The sequence below is a fragment of the Crinia signifera genome, chromosome 6, assembly GCF_055691185.1.
Source record: "Crinia signifera chromosome 6, ASM5569118v1, whole genome shotgun sequence".
Lineage (NCBI taxonomy): Eukaryota > Metazoa > Chordata > Amphibia > Anura > Myobatrachidae > Crinia > Crinia signifera.
This window is the reverse complement of record NC_139222.1, coordinates 84,653,987-84,674,189: the sequence shown is the minus strand read 5'-3', so window position 1 is coordinate 84,674,189 and position 20,203 is coordinate 84,653,987. Positions and strand designations below refer to the sequence as shown.

The 20,203-nt window shown below is 44.1% G+C and overlaps 1 protein-coding gene across 3 annotated transcripts in view; it reads left to right on the top strand.

Moving 5' to 3' along the window:
* WAPL (WAPL cohesin release factor) overlaps positions 1-20,203 on the top strand; it is a 71,873-nt gene that overhangs the window by 30,739 nt on the left and 20,931 nt on the right. For all 3 annotated transcript variants that reach the window (XR_014444399.1, XM_083146342.1, XM_083146344.1), the window contains 9 exons: positions 1,538-1,633; positions 7,910-8,059; positions 9,824-9,960; positions 10,835-10,946; positions 11,687-11,911; positions 15,626-15,737; positions 15,905-16,002; positions 17,664-17,740; positions 17,907-18,082. Coding sequence is in view for 2 of the 3 variants with exons in the window: in XM_083146342.1 (XP_083002468.1) it covers positions 1,538-1,633; positions 7,910-8,059; positions 9,824-9,960; positions 10,835-10,946; positions 11,687-11,911; positions 15,626-15,737; positions 15,905-16,002; positions 17,664-17,740; positions 17,907-18,082 (1,183 nt within the window). In the remaining variant the exon portion in view is untranslated. The remainder of the gene's footprint in view (positions 1-1,537; positions 1,634-7,909; positions 8,060-9,823; positions 9,961-10,834; positions 10,947-11,686; positions 11,912-15,625; positions 15,738-15,904; positions 16,003-17,663; positions 17,741-17,906; positions 18,083-20,203) is intronic.

Genomic DNA, 20,203 nt, shown 5'->3' with positions numbered 1-20,203 from the left:
TAAGTCAGTGGTTCTCAAACTGTGGGTCCTGACCCCAAATTCGATCATGATCATCTCTGGCTGTTTTGATGTGTCATCTACATAAAACATTGTTGCAGACTGAGTGCACCTCATTTACGGTAACAGTAGTTCCTGATGAGTGGCCTTTTTTGTGGTCTCTAACCTCCTCAGATTGTAGTCAGATTGAGCATTCATGGGATTTGCTGGAAAAAAAGTCTTTACCTTTTTTGGGTGAACCTAACAATAATTACCCGGATCTACATGTTTGACACCGGAAGGTTGATTATTTATATGGTGCCACAAGGGATCCGCAGTGCCCATTTACAGAGTACACAAATGTGTAAGCAAAACCGGAAACTGTAACTTGCAATACAATAGAGGCCAAGTACAGGGTACCATAGCTGTATCAGCAGACAACACTAAAATAAGTATCTCAGTGGCACCAAACCACAGGATTTGGTGCCATCGAAGATGGTTTAAAGGCACATACGCACTCGGGCAACTTTGAGCTGAAAGCCGCTCAGTTTGACAGTGTGTACAGCCAGGCGATGAACGGTGAGCACTGATTTGTGCTCCCGCATCATCGCTGGCCCTGCTGCTCAATGCAGGAAGTTGACAAGGTTGTGAACATTTCCGCATCAGTAGTTCGAATACCCATGCAGACAGCATGGCAGTGGAACACAAAGGTTTGTTTTGGGCAATGGGGAGGCTATGATGATGGTATAAGAGAGAGAAGGAAAAACACACGAAGGAAGTGGGTCTGACCATTAACCCCTTGAGTGGTGGGTTTTGCTGGGGAAAGTCAAACCTATCAGGGCAGGTTTGTCCTGCCCCAGCAAAACCCACCACATAAAGTTGTAAGCCCCCCTCACTTCCGCTCCGGCGTTAGTATGCCGGAGCTTCCCTGCAGCGCTGCCACTGTCCCCCCTGCCTAAGCAGCCTCTCACATTCAGCAGTGATGTTGGCGGCAGGCTGGGGGATGTTCGCTGCGGCTCGGGAGGACTCTGGTGCCTGAGCGCTCCCAAGTCCCCCCGAGCCTGCCGCCGACGTCACTGTAAAATGAGTGACGATCGCCGGAACGAAGGTGACTGGGAGGGAGGGGTACTGGAAGGGTGTGGGGGAGGGCTCTAGAGGTGCTGCGCCAGTGGTGGACACCTGGACACCACTGGCGCACACCTATTCTACATTAGTGATATGCCTGGAAATTTTCCGGGACAGCCCGCTGCAGCAGCGCAGCTGAACCCGGAAAATTTCCGGGCATACCACTCAAGGGGTTAAAGCTGACTATCTAAACACATGTTGTCATATACAGTTTGTATTTCTATTTATTTGGAATAGAAATGGGTTTTCAACACTGTAAGGTAACAAAGTATAGAATTATGGATTCCGTTGCATGTGATTAATAGAATAGGTGACTTGTTACACATTTAATGCAAACTATACATAAGTTATTCCTGCACTTCTGTGTACATTTAGCTATAGACCTTTGATTTACTTGATTATTTAGCTACATGTATAAAATTGTTTTTTGTTTCAGTCTCCAACGAAAGCGGTGTACAATGCAAGGCACTGGAACCATCCGGAGTCAGAGGAACTTCCTGCCTTGCCAGCGCCGAAACCTCAGTCTGCACCAGTAAGTGGCTATCAGAATGCCTCTACTACTACAGTGTGGTTGCTAAAGACAAATCCAGGTTTTGGATCTTGAGTACTCCGCTCTTGCAAAGATATGAATCGCTGGTAGCTATTGCTTGCCAAGTAGAGCTGGATTACTATCAAACTTTGTTTTCTTCCTCGCTCTCCATGGCAGCCATTACTCTGGGTATTCCCTCTCTATCTCCAGGTTTAGACAGGTATATTTTAAACTCCTCCCACCTTGGGTATATGTCTGCCTCCTCCCCTTCCTCTCCAGTCTTTTCTCCTGTCTCTAGTTAGACTAGGCAGGATAAGGTTTGTTATTTTGTGTGTTCATGCTCACCTCAGTATATACAGCCAGACGTCCCTGCGTGGCCGGGCTGATATGGGTGTTTTACCCAGGGAGAAGAGGGTGCTCATCAGGTAGCGTCCTGCTCTGAGTTACCTGCAGGATGGCCGGCGGCACATGGCAGCAGTATGTGGACTCCGTCATCCTCCTGGAGGTCCGGCACACGGGCGTCTGTCGGAAGCCGGCTATCGGGTCAGGGCTGACGGGACGCGTGCGCGGTGACAAGGCGGAAGTGACGCGAGGGTCCCTCCGCCGAAGGGCAGTAGCTGGCAGCCGGAAGACGGGCTGAATCCACTTCAGCTAAGGGCGGAAGTGATCACACGGCGTCCGGAAGGACGCAATGCGCAGCTGCAGCCGGCGGGCGCTGGATTTTAAAGCCACTGAGACTTGAACGCTGTACTCACCAGAGCAGCGATACCTGCAGTCATGGACCTGGAAGCTGATCCTTCTCCCCTAATACCTGAAACTGCCATGGAGAGGTAAGACCTCACTGAGGTGCGATTCAGTAGCATGTCGTTAGAGCAGTTAGTGATAGGTTTCTCTCTACTTAAATTCCATAGTGTGTCTAAAGCCCCTGCAAAAAAGAAAGCGAAGACTAAGAATATCATGAGTAACTGCATGTCATGTGATACAGAGTTCACCGCAGAGAAAGGCATTAATCTCTGCAAACAATGCAGACAAACTGCAGTACCACCGGCTGTGGATCTAACCCAGCTATTACTGTGGATGAAGAGTTCGCTGGTCACTAAGGAGGACCTTAAGGAGATTCAGGGAACTAAGAGGTCCAGGGCCCAAGCTAGCCTGGAGGGTGATGCGGATTCGGATCAGCCCATACTAAACGTGGATGACACGGACACATCGGAACCAGAGTCAGGTGAAATACCTGAAAAGGAGAGGTCATTCAATCTAGATCTGGTAGAAAGCCTATTAAAATACATTTACAAGGCTATGGATTATAAGGAGAAGGAGGAAGAGGCACCTGATTCCTTATTCGAAGATAGAGCCTCTAAAAGCAGAAGCTTTCCTGTGCACAAGGTGCTTAAGGATTTGATGCTGGATCAATGGCAGAATATCGACAAAAAATTTAGTAATTACAAGAGAGTGGAGAAGATGTTCCCCTTTAAAGATGAGCTACTGGAGAAGTACTGCAAGTTGCCCAAGGTGGATGCAGCAGTATCCGAAGTGGTCTCCAAGACTACGATATTGTTAGAGGACGGAGCTAATTTAAGAGACAGCATGGATAAGAAGGTGGAGATGGGCCTAAAGAAGTTGCATAATACTTCTACGGTTTCCCTAAAAGCAGGAGTCGCGATGGCCTCAACCTCAAGAGCGCTTAGAGTCTGGGGCACTAACATGGCGACAGATATAGATGAGAAGATATCACGGCAATATCTGATCAAGAATCTTAATATTATGATGAAGGCTATAAACTTCCTCTGCGAGGCATCGCTTGATGTGGTGGAGTACTCAGCCAAGTCCATGGCAGCGGGGATAGCAGCCAGAAGGGCCATATGGCTGCGAAGCTGGGCCGCAGACGCTAATTCGAAAAACCGGCTTATAGCCCTGCCCTATGAGGGTAACCTATTATTCGGGAGTAAGTTAGACTCCATTATTCATAGGATGTCAGGGGGAAAGTCTGCAAAACTACCGCAGGATAGAAGACAGAAGTTTCGAGGTCAATCTCCCAAGCAACACTTCAGGGAGGCTAAAAGCTACAGACCTGGAAGACAGTATGGGAGGTTCAACTCTGGCAGTACAAGACAGTCCTTTCGCCAGTCCGCGAGAAGGGGCTACCGAAGGTTCTGACAACTACTGCTTAGAAGAGTCTGTCGCGGTAGGAGGGAGACTGACCAAGTTCGTGGACAGATGGAAGCTATCAACTCAGGACAGATGGGTTCTGTCAATTCTTACCCAGGGCTACAGCCTGGAGTTCCTAAAGATTCCGTTAGGAAGAAAATTCATAAAATCAAGAACGCCTACGACAACAGAAGAAATAGAAGCATTAGAGCTTATAATACAAGAAATGCTGGAATCAAGAGCAATAGAAAGAGTTCCAGTGGGCGAAAAAGGGAGAGGCTTCTACTCCAAGCTATTTCTAGTAAAGAAATCATCAGGGAAGTACCGTGCAATACTAGATCTAAGGGATCTGAACCTAAACATGCAAGCAAAGAAGTTCCATATGGATACCCTACAGGTCATCCTCCTAGGAATAAACCGCACGGACTTCATGTGTTCGATAGATCTGAAGGATGCTTACTTCCATGTCCCGATAGCTGTAAGAGATCGAAAGTTCCTCAGACTGATGGTTCTAAAACAACACCTCCAATTCCGGTGTCTCCCATTCGGGTTATCAGCCTCCCCAAGAGTGTTCACGAAGATACTAACAAGTCTAATAGCATTCATAAGAATACAAGGGGTTGCAATATGGTCCTACCTGGACGATTTACTCATTTGCGGAAGAACAGAAGAAGAAGTGAGACAAGCAGCCCAGACTACAATTACTATACTTCAGAATCACGGGTGGCTGATAAACGAAGGGAAAAGCCAACTGGAACCTCGTCAAATAATTCAATTCCTAGGGGTTACTATAGATACAGTAGAGCACGCGGTATACTTGTCAGAAGAAAGATGCGAAAGAATACTGAACCTAGCCTTACAAATACAGTCCCAGAAGAAGACAGCATTAAGGCAAATCCTCCGGATGCTGGGGATGATGTCATCTACCATAGGGGTGATACCCTGGGCGAGGTGGCATATGAGGATTCTGCAGAGAGAAGTAAGACCCCTCACGAGAAGAGAAGTAGATCTGGAGTACGAGGTAGAGCTAAGTCAGAGAAGCAGACGGTCACTAGATTGGTGGCTGGATCCTCAACTAAACCTGAGAAGTACATCGTTAAGTCAGCCCCTGTACCAGGTCATAACCACGGACGCAAGTGCGACAGGATGGGGGGCTCACTGTCAGGACGCAAGGTGTCAGGGCCTGTGGTCCCAAGAGGAGAGAGCAATGTCCTCAAATCAGAGGGAGATGAGAGCTGTAGTGAGGGCGCTAAGATTCTTTCAAGAACACATCAGAAACACCCATGTCAAGATCAGATCAGACAACATGACGGTGGTAGCATACGTGAACCGACAAGGAGGGACCAGGAGTGTAAGACTCTGGGAAGAAGTGTCCAACATTATACCGTGGGCAGAAAGAAACTTATGCTCCATATCCGCGCTTCATGTCCCAGGGAAGGAGAACGGCCTTGCGGACTTCCTAAGCAGAAGACAAGTGGTACCAGGCGAGTGGGAGTTAAACCAGGGAGTGTTTCTAGAAGTCACAAGGAGGTTCGGTTACCCACAAATCGACCTCATGGCAGCAAGGCACAACAGAAAAGTGAAGAGGTTCATGTCAAGAGAAGAGGTGACAGGGACAGAAGGAGTAGACGTGTTTGCACAAAGATGGAAGTTCAATCTCGGGTATGTGTTCCCCCCTTTCCCCATGATTGCAAGAATTCTGAGGAAGATCAGGGAGGAGAAGGCCTCAGTTATCATCATACTCCCATTCTGGCCAAGAAAAAGCTGGTTCCCTACAGTGCTGAGGATGGCAGCCAAACATCCTTGGAGACTACCTCTCATACCGAATCTTCTCCAGCAGGGACCAGTGGTACACCCAGACATCAAGACCCTGAGTCTGTCGGCATGGATGCTGAACGGTTAATCCTAGTGCGAAAGGGATTATCCCACCAGGTGGCGCAATTCCTGCTGAAGGCAAGAAAAAGGGTCTCATCCAGAATTTACTATAGGGTATGGAGTAAGTTCACGGAGTGGTCAAAATCATATCCAGAGAGTATAAGGACTGGGATCCCCTGCGTACTTCAGTTTCTATACGAAGGATTCTCCAAGGGCCTGGCGGCGTCAACTCTGAGGGTGCAAATCTCAGCCCTGTCAGTCATGCTGGACAGCAGATTGTCTGATGACCCGCTCATAAAGAAGTTCTATCAAGCAATTAAGAGAGAGCGTCCTCGAATTAAAGAACCAGTGGCCCCGTGGGACTTAAATTTGGTCCTTAATGCCCTCATGAGGGCCCCCTTCGAACCTTTGGAAGAAGTGCATATGAAGTTTGTTACGTGGAAGGTAGTCTTTCTTACAGCAATCACGTCCGCACGTAGGGTGAGTGAGCTACAAGCCCTCTGGGCGGAGCAACCGTACCTTAACATCCTGCACGATAGGGTCGTGCTCAGAACGAACCCTAAATTCCTTCCTAAAGTGGTTTCCAACACTGCTCTTAATCAGGAGATCATTCTACCAGCCTTTTGTCCAGAGCCAAGGACTGAGGAAGAGAAGAGACTGCACACGCTCGATATGCCTAGAGCTATTACCCTATACCTGAAGAGATCAGAAGGAAATAGAAAGTCCAAGCAGCTATTCGTCCTACACTCAGGTGCAAGGAAGGGCGGAGCAGCCTCCAGAGTGACTATAGCGCGCTGGATAACAGAGACCATAGCGTTCACCTATAAAGACGGAGGTTTGGAGGTTCCCAAGGAGCTGAGGGCACACTCTACCAGGGCCATATCTACATCTTGGGCCAACAAGGCGAGACTCTCAGCAAAGGATATCTGTGCAGCAGCCACGTGGAATTCTCTACATACTTTTGTTAAACATTATAATATTAACGTATCTTCTACCCATTTTGGGAAGGTGGTGCTAGAGCATGCTGTAATGCAATAATTCAATATATATATACTTAAGCATCATCTTGGTTATGTCTGTTTATTACTATCCCCCCCATATTTTTATGCTTTGGTACATCCCAGAGTAATGGCTGCCATGGAGAGCGAGGAAGAAAGGATTCAATTATACTTACGATAATTCCGTTTCTTCTGAGCTTCTCCATGGCAGCCTATAGATTTCCCCCCCTGTTTATGATAGGTATTAGAGACACTCGAAAGACTGGAGAGGAAGGGGAGGAGGCAGACATATACCCAAGGTGGGAGGAGTTAATATACCTGTCTAAACCTGGAGATAGAGAGGGAATACCCAGAGTAATGGCTGCCATGGAGAAGCTCAGAAGAAACGGAATTATCGTAAGTATAATTGAATCCTTTCAGGGCTTTTCCTTCTAAAAAAACATGCATCCCATCTAAAACTTTTTTGCACACTTTCCAAGTAAGTGCACATTAAACCCAGTGTGCCCTGCCATTACTTAATCAGATATGGCGCCTTCTTATTCCAATTGAATTTTTATTATTTGCTTGCCCTAATCTAAATAAAATCCAGGTCCTAAACTTCTTATTTTTTTCTAAAAATGGGGATTTCCTTCCAGTTTTCGTACTAATTAGAGTGAGTCTGTGGTAGGATACTTTTTAAGTAGTGTTCATGTTCTAAGAATATAAATTGAGTGTATATGTATGTAGCAAAACAAAGGTCAACTAGGTTTTAAAAAAGTTGCTGCTGTTTTGAGTAAATGCTGCCCAAATTAAGATGCTACTCCACTGGAATCACTGTATTCTTTTCCATTGGTATCCGCAGCCAGTGTGTGTTTTTATGTACGGGCTGACTGTCCCTTATCCGAAATGCTTGCAGATTTTGGAATTTTTTATTCATACTTACTTGGTCCCCCAACGTCCACGGTGTCCTCTGGTATCCGCAGTGGCCTTCGGAATCCTCTTCAGCAGCATTTCCGGTCCCAAGGATGGATTGCACGAGTGTGCCGGTGACCTAACCGGCGCACCAGTACAATGCATCCTTGTGACCGGGGATGCCACTGAAGAGGATCCCGATGACTGCCGTGTATACCGGGGGTCAAGGTAAGTATGAAAAAGAGGCTGGGGGGGAGGGGGGACCCTGAAATATTCAGAAAAACCATGGCTTTTGGAATATTTTGGTTTTTGGAATACACTGATAAGGGAGACTCAACCTGTATTTACTGTTGATCTTTCTCTATAGGCAAAACCATCAGATGCTCCATGTCCCAAGGATGACGGGGTGTTCAAGGCACCGGCTCCTCCTCCTAAAGTGATTAAAACTGTGACTATTCCCACACAGCCCTATCAAGACATAGTAACCGCACTGAAATGCAGGAAGGAGCATAAAGAGGTGAGCTTCTGATTTATATAGTCGGTATGTAGTTATTATGCCAACAGCCGGTATTCCGGCAGTCACAATTCAGACCTCAAAATCCGGACTGCTGACGTTACTGCATGTCTGAAACATGGCCCATGGGGTCTTTTCTCCCTTGTGGGGTTCCACTACCCCATAGAGGCGGAATAGAAAAGGGCCAGATCACAAAATGCAGGGTCGCACCGAGGCTTGGAAACTGTTCAGTCCCTGCGTGACCCTGCATTTTGCTCTCTGGCCCCTTCAGCGACCCAGTAATATTGCCGGTTCACTGACTTCATGCGGTTGCGGGGCGTTGTCATGGGGGGGCGGAGTCAGTGCTTGGAGCTGATGCTGCTCTAAGCACTGCCTCCTCCATCAGTGTGAACAGGAACCGGGTAGTTCAACCTGATAAACCCATTCACACTGCACAGCAACCCAGTAAGAACCCTGATTTTTTACCTGTTCATAATGCCTGGTTGCTGCCAGTTTGCTGGACCCGGTAAGCCCTTTCAGATTGCACCTTTTATCAGGTAAAACCAGCAACCAAAACAGCATGATCCCAGTAATTAGGGTACTTATTCTGGTCCACAGGCAAAGCTGCATGAACATCCGCTCCCTCCTCACATGCTGAGTTCCGCCGCATGGTTGCGAATGGATGTTTTGCATAAACATCCATTCGCCGACCATCAAATGATTTCTAAGGTGTATGCAAATCTAAGACCCATTATGTTGTCTTACAGTTGCGGCTACCTTGTATGTGAAGAGGGTGGGCAGCTGACATTCGGCATTGCTGTATTACTATGCGAACAACATGGAATGCTATTCATTCCCATGGTCGCAGCCTGTCACCACTGTCCCCCGCCCGCAGTGGTAGGTGCGAACAGGATGGCAAATAAGCATTTCGCCATGCTTACGCGAATGCGCTAAATAGCATTTCATTATGCAAATGTGCGGGGAGGGAACAAATCCGAATAACCTCCTAGGTGCGATCTGAAAGGGGTACGATGGTCTCAATTACAGACACTTTTTCTCACTCATGAATGAACGGTTTTTGGGGCTTTAAAATAAAAAAATAAAAAATTACTACTACAGTTTTCCAGACCTAACACACACAGGGAAAGAAAGTATAATGTAGGTGCACCTACATTATACTTTCTTTCCCTGTGTGTGTTGTGTATAGATATACAAGTAGTAGGTAGCACCTCCGACTGTTAAATACAATAAGGATACTTTTCCCATTAAATATCAGTATTTGAGGAGATACGAAAGTCCCATTATTCAAAAGACTGGTGCGGGTGTCACCCTCCCCCCCGTGTTTCTAAGTTTTCCAGACCTATTTGTTAACAGATTTGCGCTCCCGAAATCTGCCATTTAAGAGACCTCTTTCTGAGTGTTTTAGGCCCCCTAAAAATCATAGTTGACTTCAGCCTTCTGGCTGCTTTTGGGCTTATTGAATAGCCCCTTGAAAACCATTAGCCTGTGGTGAATAACTGCTGGTATTTGAATTACCTCCTAAATATATTGTTCATGATATGAAACATAATCTAGAATTCTTTTCATAATAAATTGTAGGTTGAATACATTGTTCTGTAATACTGACAAATCTACTGAATTGTAATGTTCCCAGCATAAAGCATGTTAGACAGGCATTTGCTGTATCTGAACACTGCATTTATTGATAGTTTACCAATGGTTGGACCACCATGAATATCATTTTGTAAACTCACTTAAGTAGACTCAATGATTTATTTTGTCTCCTAGCTGTACACCGTCGTTCAACATGTAAAGCACTTCAATGATGTGGTAGAATTTGGTGAAAATCAGGAGTTCACAGATGATATTGAGTACTTGCTCAGTGGACTGAAGAGTAACCAGCCCATAAACACGCGATGCCTTAGGTGGGTCAGCATACAGATGGATCCTTGGGTATTTAATGAATGGATTACTCTAAAGTAAACTGCTTAGTTGGAAACAGAAAGGGATGTTGGGTAGGTTTTATCTGTACACAAGGGCTATCTATATCAGGTGCTCAAAAGAATGACCGCTGTATATGGCTCTGTACAGGGGCCAGGTAAAGGTGCCCATGGTATGGACTAGAACAGATTTATTTTATTCACTCCATTGTAACTGTACACAATGTACCCTGTAGACAACTCTGCAGAATGTGTATGTTTTGTGCTGTGAAGTGGAAATTTCTTAAACCACAACAATGAAGTGTGTAGAGATTTCCCTGCATAAATTCAGGCAATTGAAGATGCTGATGGCGATTGGGGATTACGATAACTGTGTACAATTTTTACAAACGTTTGCAGTTGCAACTGTTAAAGTACCTCTTCTCACTGGAACGTACAGATGTGCCCTTTCACATTGTGCCAATTGCTGCTCTAATGTGCCTACGTTCATGCGGGTGTACTGCACAGGCACCCGCCTTCCATAGGATCGCATGGGTGTGTATGCTCCTGTGAAGTCACACAGGGTCCACTAGTGACCATCGTGACTAGTGTGTCTCCAGTGTCTTTTGTTTAGAGAAAAAAAAAAGTTGACCATGTGGGCATACCAAGTAGCTTTGGGTTTAATGCCTGGGCTTACCTGCATCGGCTACTGCCATTAATTAAATAGCTCAGGTGTATCTCTCCCCAGTCAGCTCAGGGTAGAGCTATAAATGTGGGCTAATTGAATCTGCCTGGTAATATTTTTCCTATCATTCATGTGGGGAAATTGCTTTTGTGTTCATGTTTTACTTTTTTAATTCCTTTTTTTTTTTTTTTACAGTGTAATAAGCTTGGCGACAAAGTGTGCGATGCCAAGCTTCCGAATGCACCTGCGAGCACATGGAATGGTAGCCATGGTTTTTAAAACACTGGATGATAGTCAGCATCAACCGGTACCTCAACCCATTTATATTTTTCAAAAATATTTATACAACGTCTATAGATCTCGTAATACTTTTTCATGCAAATTAATCTGTATGCGAAGCTCGACAATGCAACGGTTGTGGGTTTTTTTCAACACCATGAAGCGTATTTAATAAAGCGTGATAATTTTTAGCACTCATTACTAATCTAGATCAGTGTTCCAAGCTATACAGTACTACCTGTAATGTTGTACATATTGAAAGCTAATTCCAGTGTGATTAGAATCATAGCCCTGTGTCTTTCTTTGCAATTAAGTGGCATTTTGCTTTGCCTACGGTGTAAATCGTAAAGTTTAAAAAAGTCACTAGGTGTATGACACATTTGTACACTTTGTATATCATTGTTTCTCAGACCTTTTCATACAGTTTTAAATGGGTGGCTTCTTTAATGTGCCTTTAATAGGATATAAAATAGATCATAAGACATGTTGGTCTTCTAATTGTTACATTTGCTGCAGTAGTTGAAATAAACGTAACTGCCACTTAATGCAATGATCTACTTGTCATACAGTATTAGTTATATTCCCCATTCTAGAGGCCTGTTTTTACAGGAGATCTGCGTTTAGTTGAAAGTGACTTAATTTTCAAATATTTACTTCTGTATATGTCTTACTGTATTTACTTAAAACAAAATATTGGAACTTTTCCATAATGTGACTGCAATTCTTATTTTAGTATTCAATCTTACTCAATCTATGTTCTCTCTTTAGAATCTAGCTCTTTGTACTGCTGCGCTGATGTACATACTAAGCAGAGACCGCTTAAACATGGACCTTGACCGTGCTAGCCTGGACCTTATGATCAGACTTTTGGAGATGGAACAAGATACTACATCCAGGTATATGAACGAGAAGGATATGAACAAAATAAAAGAGAAAATTCGTAAGCTGTGTGAAACGGTCCACAATAAGCATCTAGATTTGGGAAATATCACGGTAAGTCTCCGGATTACTTTTCCAATCTCATTGGCCAGTCGCTTGATACATGTCTATTCTACATTCAGTATTATGGGTGTATGTTGCTACTTTTATGGTTTTATGAACAACTGCTTTCCATTGGTAGAAAAATGGATATTCCCTGTATACTACTTGCAAGTATATAGTTTTATGTACTATTTTTTTTTTTAAGGTTTTGACCTAATGTAAAATGCTAAATTGTTATATAACCGTGTAAGCAGCCATGACCGATGCGGATGTTTGTCATTAAATTAGTCTTGGCGAGTTTCACCACACAGCAAGTCACTAGTAATGAAACCTGTCCTTATTAAAATAAAGGATTTTTTAGATTGTGTACATTTATCTTGAATGTGGTGGAATAATATGATGGTTCCAGCTTGTTCATTTAAGAAAATGTAAAAGATTGGTTGATTTTGTGTGTGTATTGATTTGTGCCTTAATACAGAGAACAGTAGCTGCATCTTTGCACTACAGTAGGCTACTTGTGTAAATAGAGGCCTCCTGGTGGCTTCTGTGATTTGGTGCAGACTCTGAAGGATGCAGCATCAGATCACATTGAGTGACCATCGGACATCTAAGTATCCCTTTTGTTACTCTTATGAAGACCGGGGCAATTCAGGCTAATGGGTCTAGGAAATCTGTGTCTGTTTATTATTGATCCCAAGAAACCATGTCAGTCATGCTGCAAATTATTAGGCATTTTGTGCAGTGGCGTAACAATAGCCCCGCAGACCCCACGCTGGCTGGGAGGCGCTTAGAAAGTGTGGGCACCGGGGCTATTGTTGCCTGCTGCATCTGTCTGCACCGGGACAGGGCCTGCCGCTGCCACATCTGTCTGCGGTCCCGTCCCGGCTCTCCGGGGTATGCGCTGCCAACATTTTTGGCAGGGGGGGAGAAAAATTAATAGTTACGCCACTGAGTGTCCCCTGATGCAGTATGGGTCCTGCACATGAGCAGCACTACAAACATTTGAGATGTATGCAAATCATTGTGTTTGTGTGATTTATTGTTGAATTAGAACCTTAATGTGCATGAATTGGTGTAATAGTTTAAGTAGCCTGAATTTTATGGTAGATTTGAATCTTAAGGTGCCCATACACTAGTAAAGGTGCCCACACACGCACCGATCCCGGCGGTGCGATGCTGTACGATGGGGTGCGCGCTCCCGTGGCACCTCATCGCACAGTACAAAAAGTATGTGCTGCACATACTTTTTGTACTAGCTTTTTCTAGCATAGCATCGCATGCACATCGTATGCACAAGGCATACGATGCGATGCTATGTGTGCTAGTTAAGCCCACAATGCACGGGATCGGTGCGTGTGTGGGCACCTTAAGATTTATCTTCAGATCTGGCTGGTTGGAACAAAAACATGGTTATGGGTGAATGGCAGTTTGGCAGTTTTCCAGCATTTCCAAGCAAATGGTCAACTGTCATTTGCTCTCATCCATAACCAGGATTTTGTTCCAACCAGCCAGATCTGAAGATAAATCTGCGTGTGTATGGCCACCTTTTAGTTTGATTTTGGCGCAATACCATACTAGGTTATTTTTTTATTTGTAGGGTTGTATGTGTGAACAGTGTTACTTTAAAGAAAGCCAGTTTTGGCGTGCAGGCTGATATGACACCTATCATTTGCATAATCTAATATCATCCAGTTTTTTTATTAGTGTTGTACATCTGGGTACTACAAAAATGCTTATATTCTTAACACTTGATAAATACGATCGTTAAAATAGAATTGCCACTGTTGTAATGGGACATCTGTCCAGCAGGAGCATTATCAACCTCCAATACAAACTAAGAATAACTAGTGTTGTGCATTCTGCAGTCATTTCCTCAATCCGTGCAATCTTTGCTTGTGAACAGGAAATGAGTGTTTTAAAGCAACGACATTAGAAAGAGTCACACAGTTGTGTTAAGGCTCTACATAGTTTCAGCAGCTCACTTGCAGTGTAATACAGGGGTGATGCTTTTGGTCTAAAATGATTCCTCTCTTCTAATATGGGACAACACAACCATTTAAGCTGTGTACACATGGGGGCGATATATTGCTCAGCAATTGTTGAATATCCTAATAGTTTGATAGTGTTACAAATTAATACAGACCCAACTTGGTCAATGGCTCAGTATGTGTGTATACACTTACATAGGTTAAAATCTGGGACCCAACACAAAAGTTGGTCCTGAGTATCTCGGCATGGGGTCACAACTCCATGTTGCTGACCATCAGGCTAATGACTCCTTTGAGCTCAGCCAGTGATCCTAGGAGTCTGAGAAATCGGTTGAATTGTCTTACTTGGACTGCATGGATCACTGGATTAGAGATCTGAGAAGTCATCAGGCACATGGAAGCATATGCGGCTCCAGGAGGGGTGGTTCCGGTAAGCAGCAGCTGTGGAGCATACGGGGGAAGGAGGGTCTGACCACAGAGGTGCCGTCCATTCTGTGGTAACTTGTGGGGGTCCTGTAATTTCTATGGTCTGGCAGGGTCCCAGAGCAGCATAGTTTGCACACTCCTGGGTTAAAGAAAAGTTATAATTTAGCATTCCTTATACACCAGACATTTCCCATTGCCATTTTAAATAATGAATAAAATAGATTTGATGGTTCTGTAATAGAGCTGGGAGGAATCTGGCTGCACAGAACAACTTCATATTCAGGCATTTTCTCACACAGATGTATAAATGTTGCACATCAATTTGATCTTTGTAATCCAGCAACATATTGTTGCCAATTCCAATTGTTTCATTTGCGCAAATAAGATGTGTCGCCAAGGTTTCAGGGTCCAGGTGCACAATGAGGAACGGTTTGGCACAACTGAAGCCACACTGTATGAGGACACATTGTTTTTTTCTAATGTAGATCTTCGGGTCCATAAACACCTGGGTATAATCGCTATGGAAAGCCATCCCATCTGCCGCTTATCTGCTGATCATACCATCAGATGAGCGGCCAGGCCAGCGATGATGCGGGATTGCGCATTAGCGCTCATGCTCAGCACTGCCCTGTACACACTGGGCGACTTTCGAACAGAGAGCAGCTCAGACGAGTAAACGGAGCTGCTTTCAGCTCAGTCGCCGAGTGTTATGGGCCTTTATGCAAATGTAGTTTAACATTTCTCTAAACACGCTATATCAGTTGGTAAAGCATATTGAAACCATTAATCACAAATCCATATTTATAACATCTGTAATCCAAAATTGTGTGGTTCATTCCTTGATATATTTTTTACCAGATTGTAGTTTCAACTTACTGCTACATGCAAAGCAGCTGTTTTTATTGCTTGAGCTGGTTGGGCTGTGTGTACAAGCGGCCAGTAGGTGTGATAGGTAATGGATACCCAATGATCAGTGATGGGGATGGACATGAGCTATAAATAATATCCTGGAAAATGTCTGCCTATATTGGTGTGGAAATTTATTTTTAACAATTGAACATTATTTTTACAATGGGTTTCTTTCCTATGAAGGTAAGAAAATTATGGCAACCTATAGATACCTTTCTGGCTTTGAAACGTTAAATACAGTAGATTGTATGCGTGAGATGCAATGGTATCTTCAGACTTCCCTTTACCACCTTACACCTATGGTAGCTCAGAAGCTATTGCCTTTTTTATATGCTCTATGGTTTGTGTGTGATGTTAAGGTGGTCATACATAGATGTATTATTTTTGTGCCTTTTCTTCGCAGTCTGGTCATTTAGCTATGGAGACATTATTATCCCTCACATCAAAACGAGCAGGCGACTGGTTTAAGGAGGAACTAAGACTTTTAGGTGGACTCGATCATATTGTAGACAAAGGTATGTTTTCATCTAATGCAATTGGTTGTACCGGATAATGAATGAAAGGTTTGACACTAGTCTTTAGCAATGGAAGGTTTGTGGCAAAGCGGCCTCCATTCGCTAAGCCTGTGTAAACTTCCTTAAAGGATGTTCTGATATGTTTTTTTTTTTGCTTTCCCCTCTAGTTAAAGAATGTGCAAATCATCTTGGCAGCAATGAAACGGAGGAAAAATTAGTTGCATATTTGTGGGGTGCAGAAAGGTGTTTGAGGGTCCTGGAGAGTGTGAGTAACCACACCTTGATATTTATTTATTCTTTCTCTCTCTCTCTCTCTCTCTCTCTCTCTCTCTCTCTCTCTCTCTCTCTCTCTCTCTCTCTCTCTCTCTCTCTCTCTCTCTCTCTCTCTCTCTCTTCCCCCTCCCTCCCTCTTACTGATTTTGTAGCTGACGAATTTGTTTAGGGGAGCTACATTTGTATGCTGTACCATAATGCTAAATGTGTGTGTATTTGCTGTAAATAAGAGTATTGACATTCTTAGCTACTGCTAAATCCTTTCTTTGTCTTCTTTTTTTTTTTTTGCTCCTCATGAATGCCTGCATGTTTGTTTTTATTTCATTAACAAAATAATCTTAAATGTGTACGAACACTACACACTAAGGGGGGTATTCAATGTCAGGGGAACGGCTGTCGAGCAAGCTCAACAGCCGTGCCTCTGTCCCGTTCTCGCTTTGCTCGACTGGAGCTCGGCGGTCGGGATTCAATGTCCCGAGCGGCAAGAAGGGGGCGTGGCCGCGAGTTGAGGATGGAAATAGACGAGCTCCTGTAAGTTGGTCATTTGATAGTAGGTTTGTAAACTAAAGGGCCATGAAACTAATGATCGCTGAACGATATTGTTCAGTGACGTCACGGGGACACCTGACGAACATGTAACAACTGACTATATTGTCAGATTGGACAGCGTGTTCACAATCCATGTTGGCGATATAGTACACTGAATGATATACACATTGATATTGTAAACCATATCTTTATCGTGCATATCGTTTATGAAAATCTGACAATGTGTACCCAGCTTTAAGGCCCCATACACTACAACGATTTTGCACACTTTCATGCAATTCCGTAATTTCTGGCAGATGTATCAAGTGCCAAATTTTATGTTTTCCATCCCATCCAATGCACGGTCCCATGAGTGTTGGATAGAACCCCTAGATCACTCGTGCTGCACTATTGATTTGTTGGAATCTGATGGAAAATGGAGTGCTTTTTGTGCATGCAATATATTGCAGGGAGGTATGATTGGCATTTCTAGGCCTCGTAATCCAGCCTATCAGATTTATCTTATGGTACATGCGACTTATCGTGGCTAGATATAACTAATGCAATATGTCTTATGCTAAAATAGCACCAAAAAGTACAAAACCGTAAGGAATCAGTCCCGGGAAGTTCGAGGGAAATGGCATCCGACTACAGGGTCAGACCTATCGTATTTAGGTTGGCCAGTTATTGTATTATTTTGAATTCTCTCTCTATCGTGCTCAGCATTTGCTAGAAGAATGGATGAACTCTCCTTTATATATTCAGGGTTGCACAAAAGTCAACAAACCAGTTAATTATTTTTTCTAGGGAGAAGTTTTGTGGTCCCTTTAATCTATTTAAAAGCTGTATTCAAGTAGCTGTAATAAGTTATTGTGTGCGGCACAACACCGCTAATTATGTTCACTCAACATTGCAGATCTTCCTGCGCACATCTATGGTATGCAAAGGGAAACATTCAGTGATCATGGTTGTTTCAAGGTGCTGGAGAACAGCAGCTTTTTACAGCCATCTTCACTATTTTTTTTTTTTATTCCCTCTTTTAATGTAAGATTAAGTGGTTTTCCATTAGTGAAAATAGTATTAAAAAAAAGTTATTGTATGTAACGGTAAATGTTGTTTTTCCAGGTTACGGTGCACAATCCAGAAAACCAGAGTTACTTAATTGCATACAAAGATTCCCAACTCATAGTGTCCTCAGCAAAGTAAGTCCAACAGTCTTTTGATGATGGCAAGAATGTCTGTATGTTCACAATTGTTTTTTAAATAAAGTTATAACTTGAGTGGTATGGAAAGAGAGGGATGTGTTTCTGGACGTTGCTCAGTATCATTACTTTGACTTTCTTTCCTGTGTCTTTTATTTCTGAACAGAGCCCTTAGACACTGTGAGGCGTTCATCCAGAAATTTAACCGCGCTGAAGATAGCATCTGCATTCCTCACGACAAACCACTCCCATACCACAATGCTGGCAGCAATGTAGGCAAAGCTGTGGAGGACTGCATGCGGGCAATCATTGGTGTACTGCTGAACCTGACGCACGATAATGGTATTAGCCTTGTTTTGGTTCCTAGCACATTGTCAGATACAGATACTTCTGAACAAATATTTGCAAGAAACCCTCTAGTTGGCATTATGGAGATGGTTCCTTGTATTTATGCTTAAACAAATATAGAGAATACTTTACCAAATTCTTGGTAAAGAAACTTTGGCGTTTGCCATTTGCAGTGTGTTTTAACCTGCAAAGATGCATTCATTTCCCATGGCAGCCATTGCTATGGGATATTTCCCCTTTCCTAGGATAAGACAGGTTAATTTTTTTCCTAAAGACTGCCCACCTATGGTATGTAATTTGACCCCTCCCATAACCATGTGTCTTTTTGGTACTTGTGTATTTGCAGGGCACCCACTACGCTATTTGCTTAGTGGGCTATTCAGCATAGTGAAATTGCATCGCATTGCATGCCATTTTTGGTGCGGTGCGATGCACCGCACCCTAAAGCGCGGCGAGCGGACGCGGTTACGCGTCCTCCCGACCTTTTCATGCCGCCACTATCCACGTCGACGTGGAGTTGATTTTATAAAGTGAGGCGAGCGGACGCGGATTACTTTTACATGTATTCCGCGTCCCCTTGCGGGGCTCGCTGCGCTGAACGCGCTTCGGGCCCGCTGCGCTCGCCACACTTTTTAAGAATAACTCCACGCCGACATGGATAATGGGGGTATGAAAGGGTCAGGAGGACGCGTAACCACGGGGCTCGTTGTGCTCGCCATGCGTTGTAGTGACGTGGATAGTTGGGGTGTGCATGGGTGCTTTTAAAACTAAGTACCGTCACATCTCATCGCATTGGTGCTTATACAATGAAAAATCGCATCGCAAATGGCATGCGATGCGATACGCGGGCAGTGGTGCAGAAAATCGAATAGCACCGCAAAATTGCATGTGATGCGATTTTCCTACGGGCCGTACGTATGTAAATTGGGCGCCTTGCAAATACACAAGTACCGTCTTTTTTAAGTCCTACCTAATAGTATACACCGAGTAGGGTAGCTTTTATTTTTTTCTGGGCTTACCTCTTTAGTTATATCTTATGGAGGAAAAATAACCTATGGGCTTTGACACAAGAGGTCGGTCAACGCAGTACCCTGCCTATACTGCGGATTCCTACAGCAGTTTCAGAAAGTGAGCGGTTAGGACACGGCAGCACATGCAGGAGATATGACAGAGACAGTGTCTAGGTCAACAGTCAAAAGGTCGACATGGGGTTTTTCACAGTTTTTTGAGCTTACGTGCTGACAGGCGGCATTTCATGCCCTACCATCCACTAGGGCGTGGTGGGAGAATAAAATATTGTGCAAATTGCAGCGAGGCACCGTGCCCGAAGCATGGCGAGCGATGCGGTGCACTTAAAACTGTGTCCATGTCGACTGTCGACATTCGGGTCAAAACAGTGAAAAACCCCATGTCGACCTTTTGACTGTCGACCTAGACACTGTTGACCTAATGATTTTGTTGACCTGTCGGCCTTTCCCCATGTCAACCTAGTGATGTCGACCTAGCCCCATGTCGCCCTTTCCCAAGTGGTGTCTACCTAATGCTTGTCGACCTTTCCCCATGTCGACCTAGTGATGTCTACCTAATGCTTGTCGACCTTTTCACCAATGTCGACCAACATGCTGTAGACCAAATGATCCCAACCCTATTGCAGAGTCTGACAAAAATTTCTGACATGGCGAAGTAGTTCCTTGGTTAATCCAAAGGATTCTACAGCCCAAGTATTACAATTTCTGTATGAAGGCTTTCAGCTAGGATTTACTGCTGAAATAATTAAGAACCAGATTGCAGCCCTCGGTGTGCTATTAAACTGGAAATTAGCTACAGAAGAGATTAGATTCTATAGGGCAATTAAGAAAATACGACCATATAGAAAATTTATGCTGTCACCATGGGATCTAAATTTGGTTCTATCCGCTTTGATGAAGGTGCCTTTTGAACACCTAATAGAAGCAGACACAAAGTTACATACATGGAAAGTTATCTTTTTGGTAACTATCACCTTGGCCAGGAGGATCAGTGAGATACAGGTGCTATGGGGGAAGAGCCATACATGATTATATTTCCAGATAGGGTTTCGCTGAGAACACACCCTGACTTTATTCCTAAGGTAGT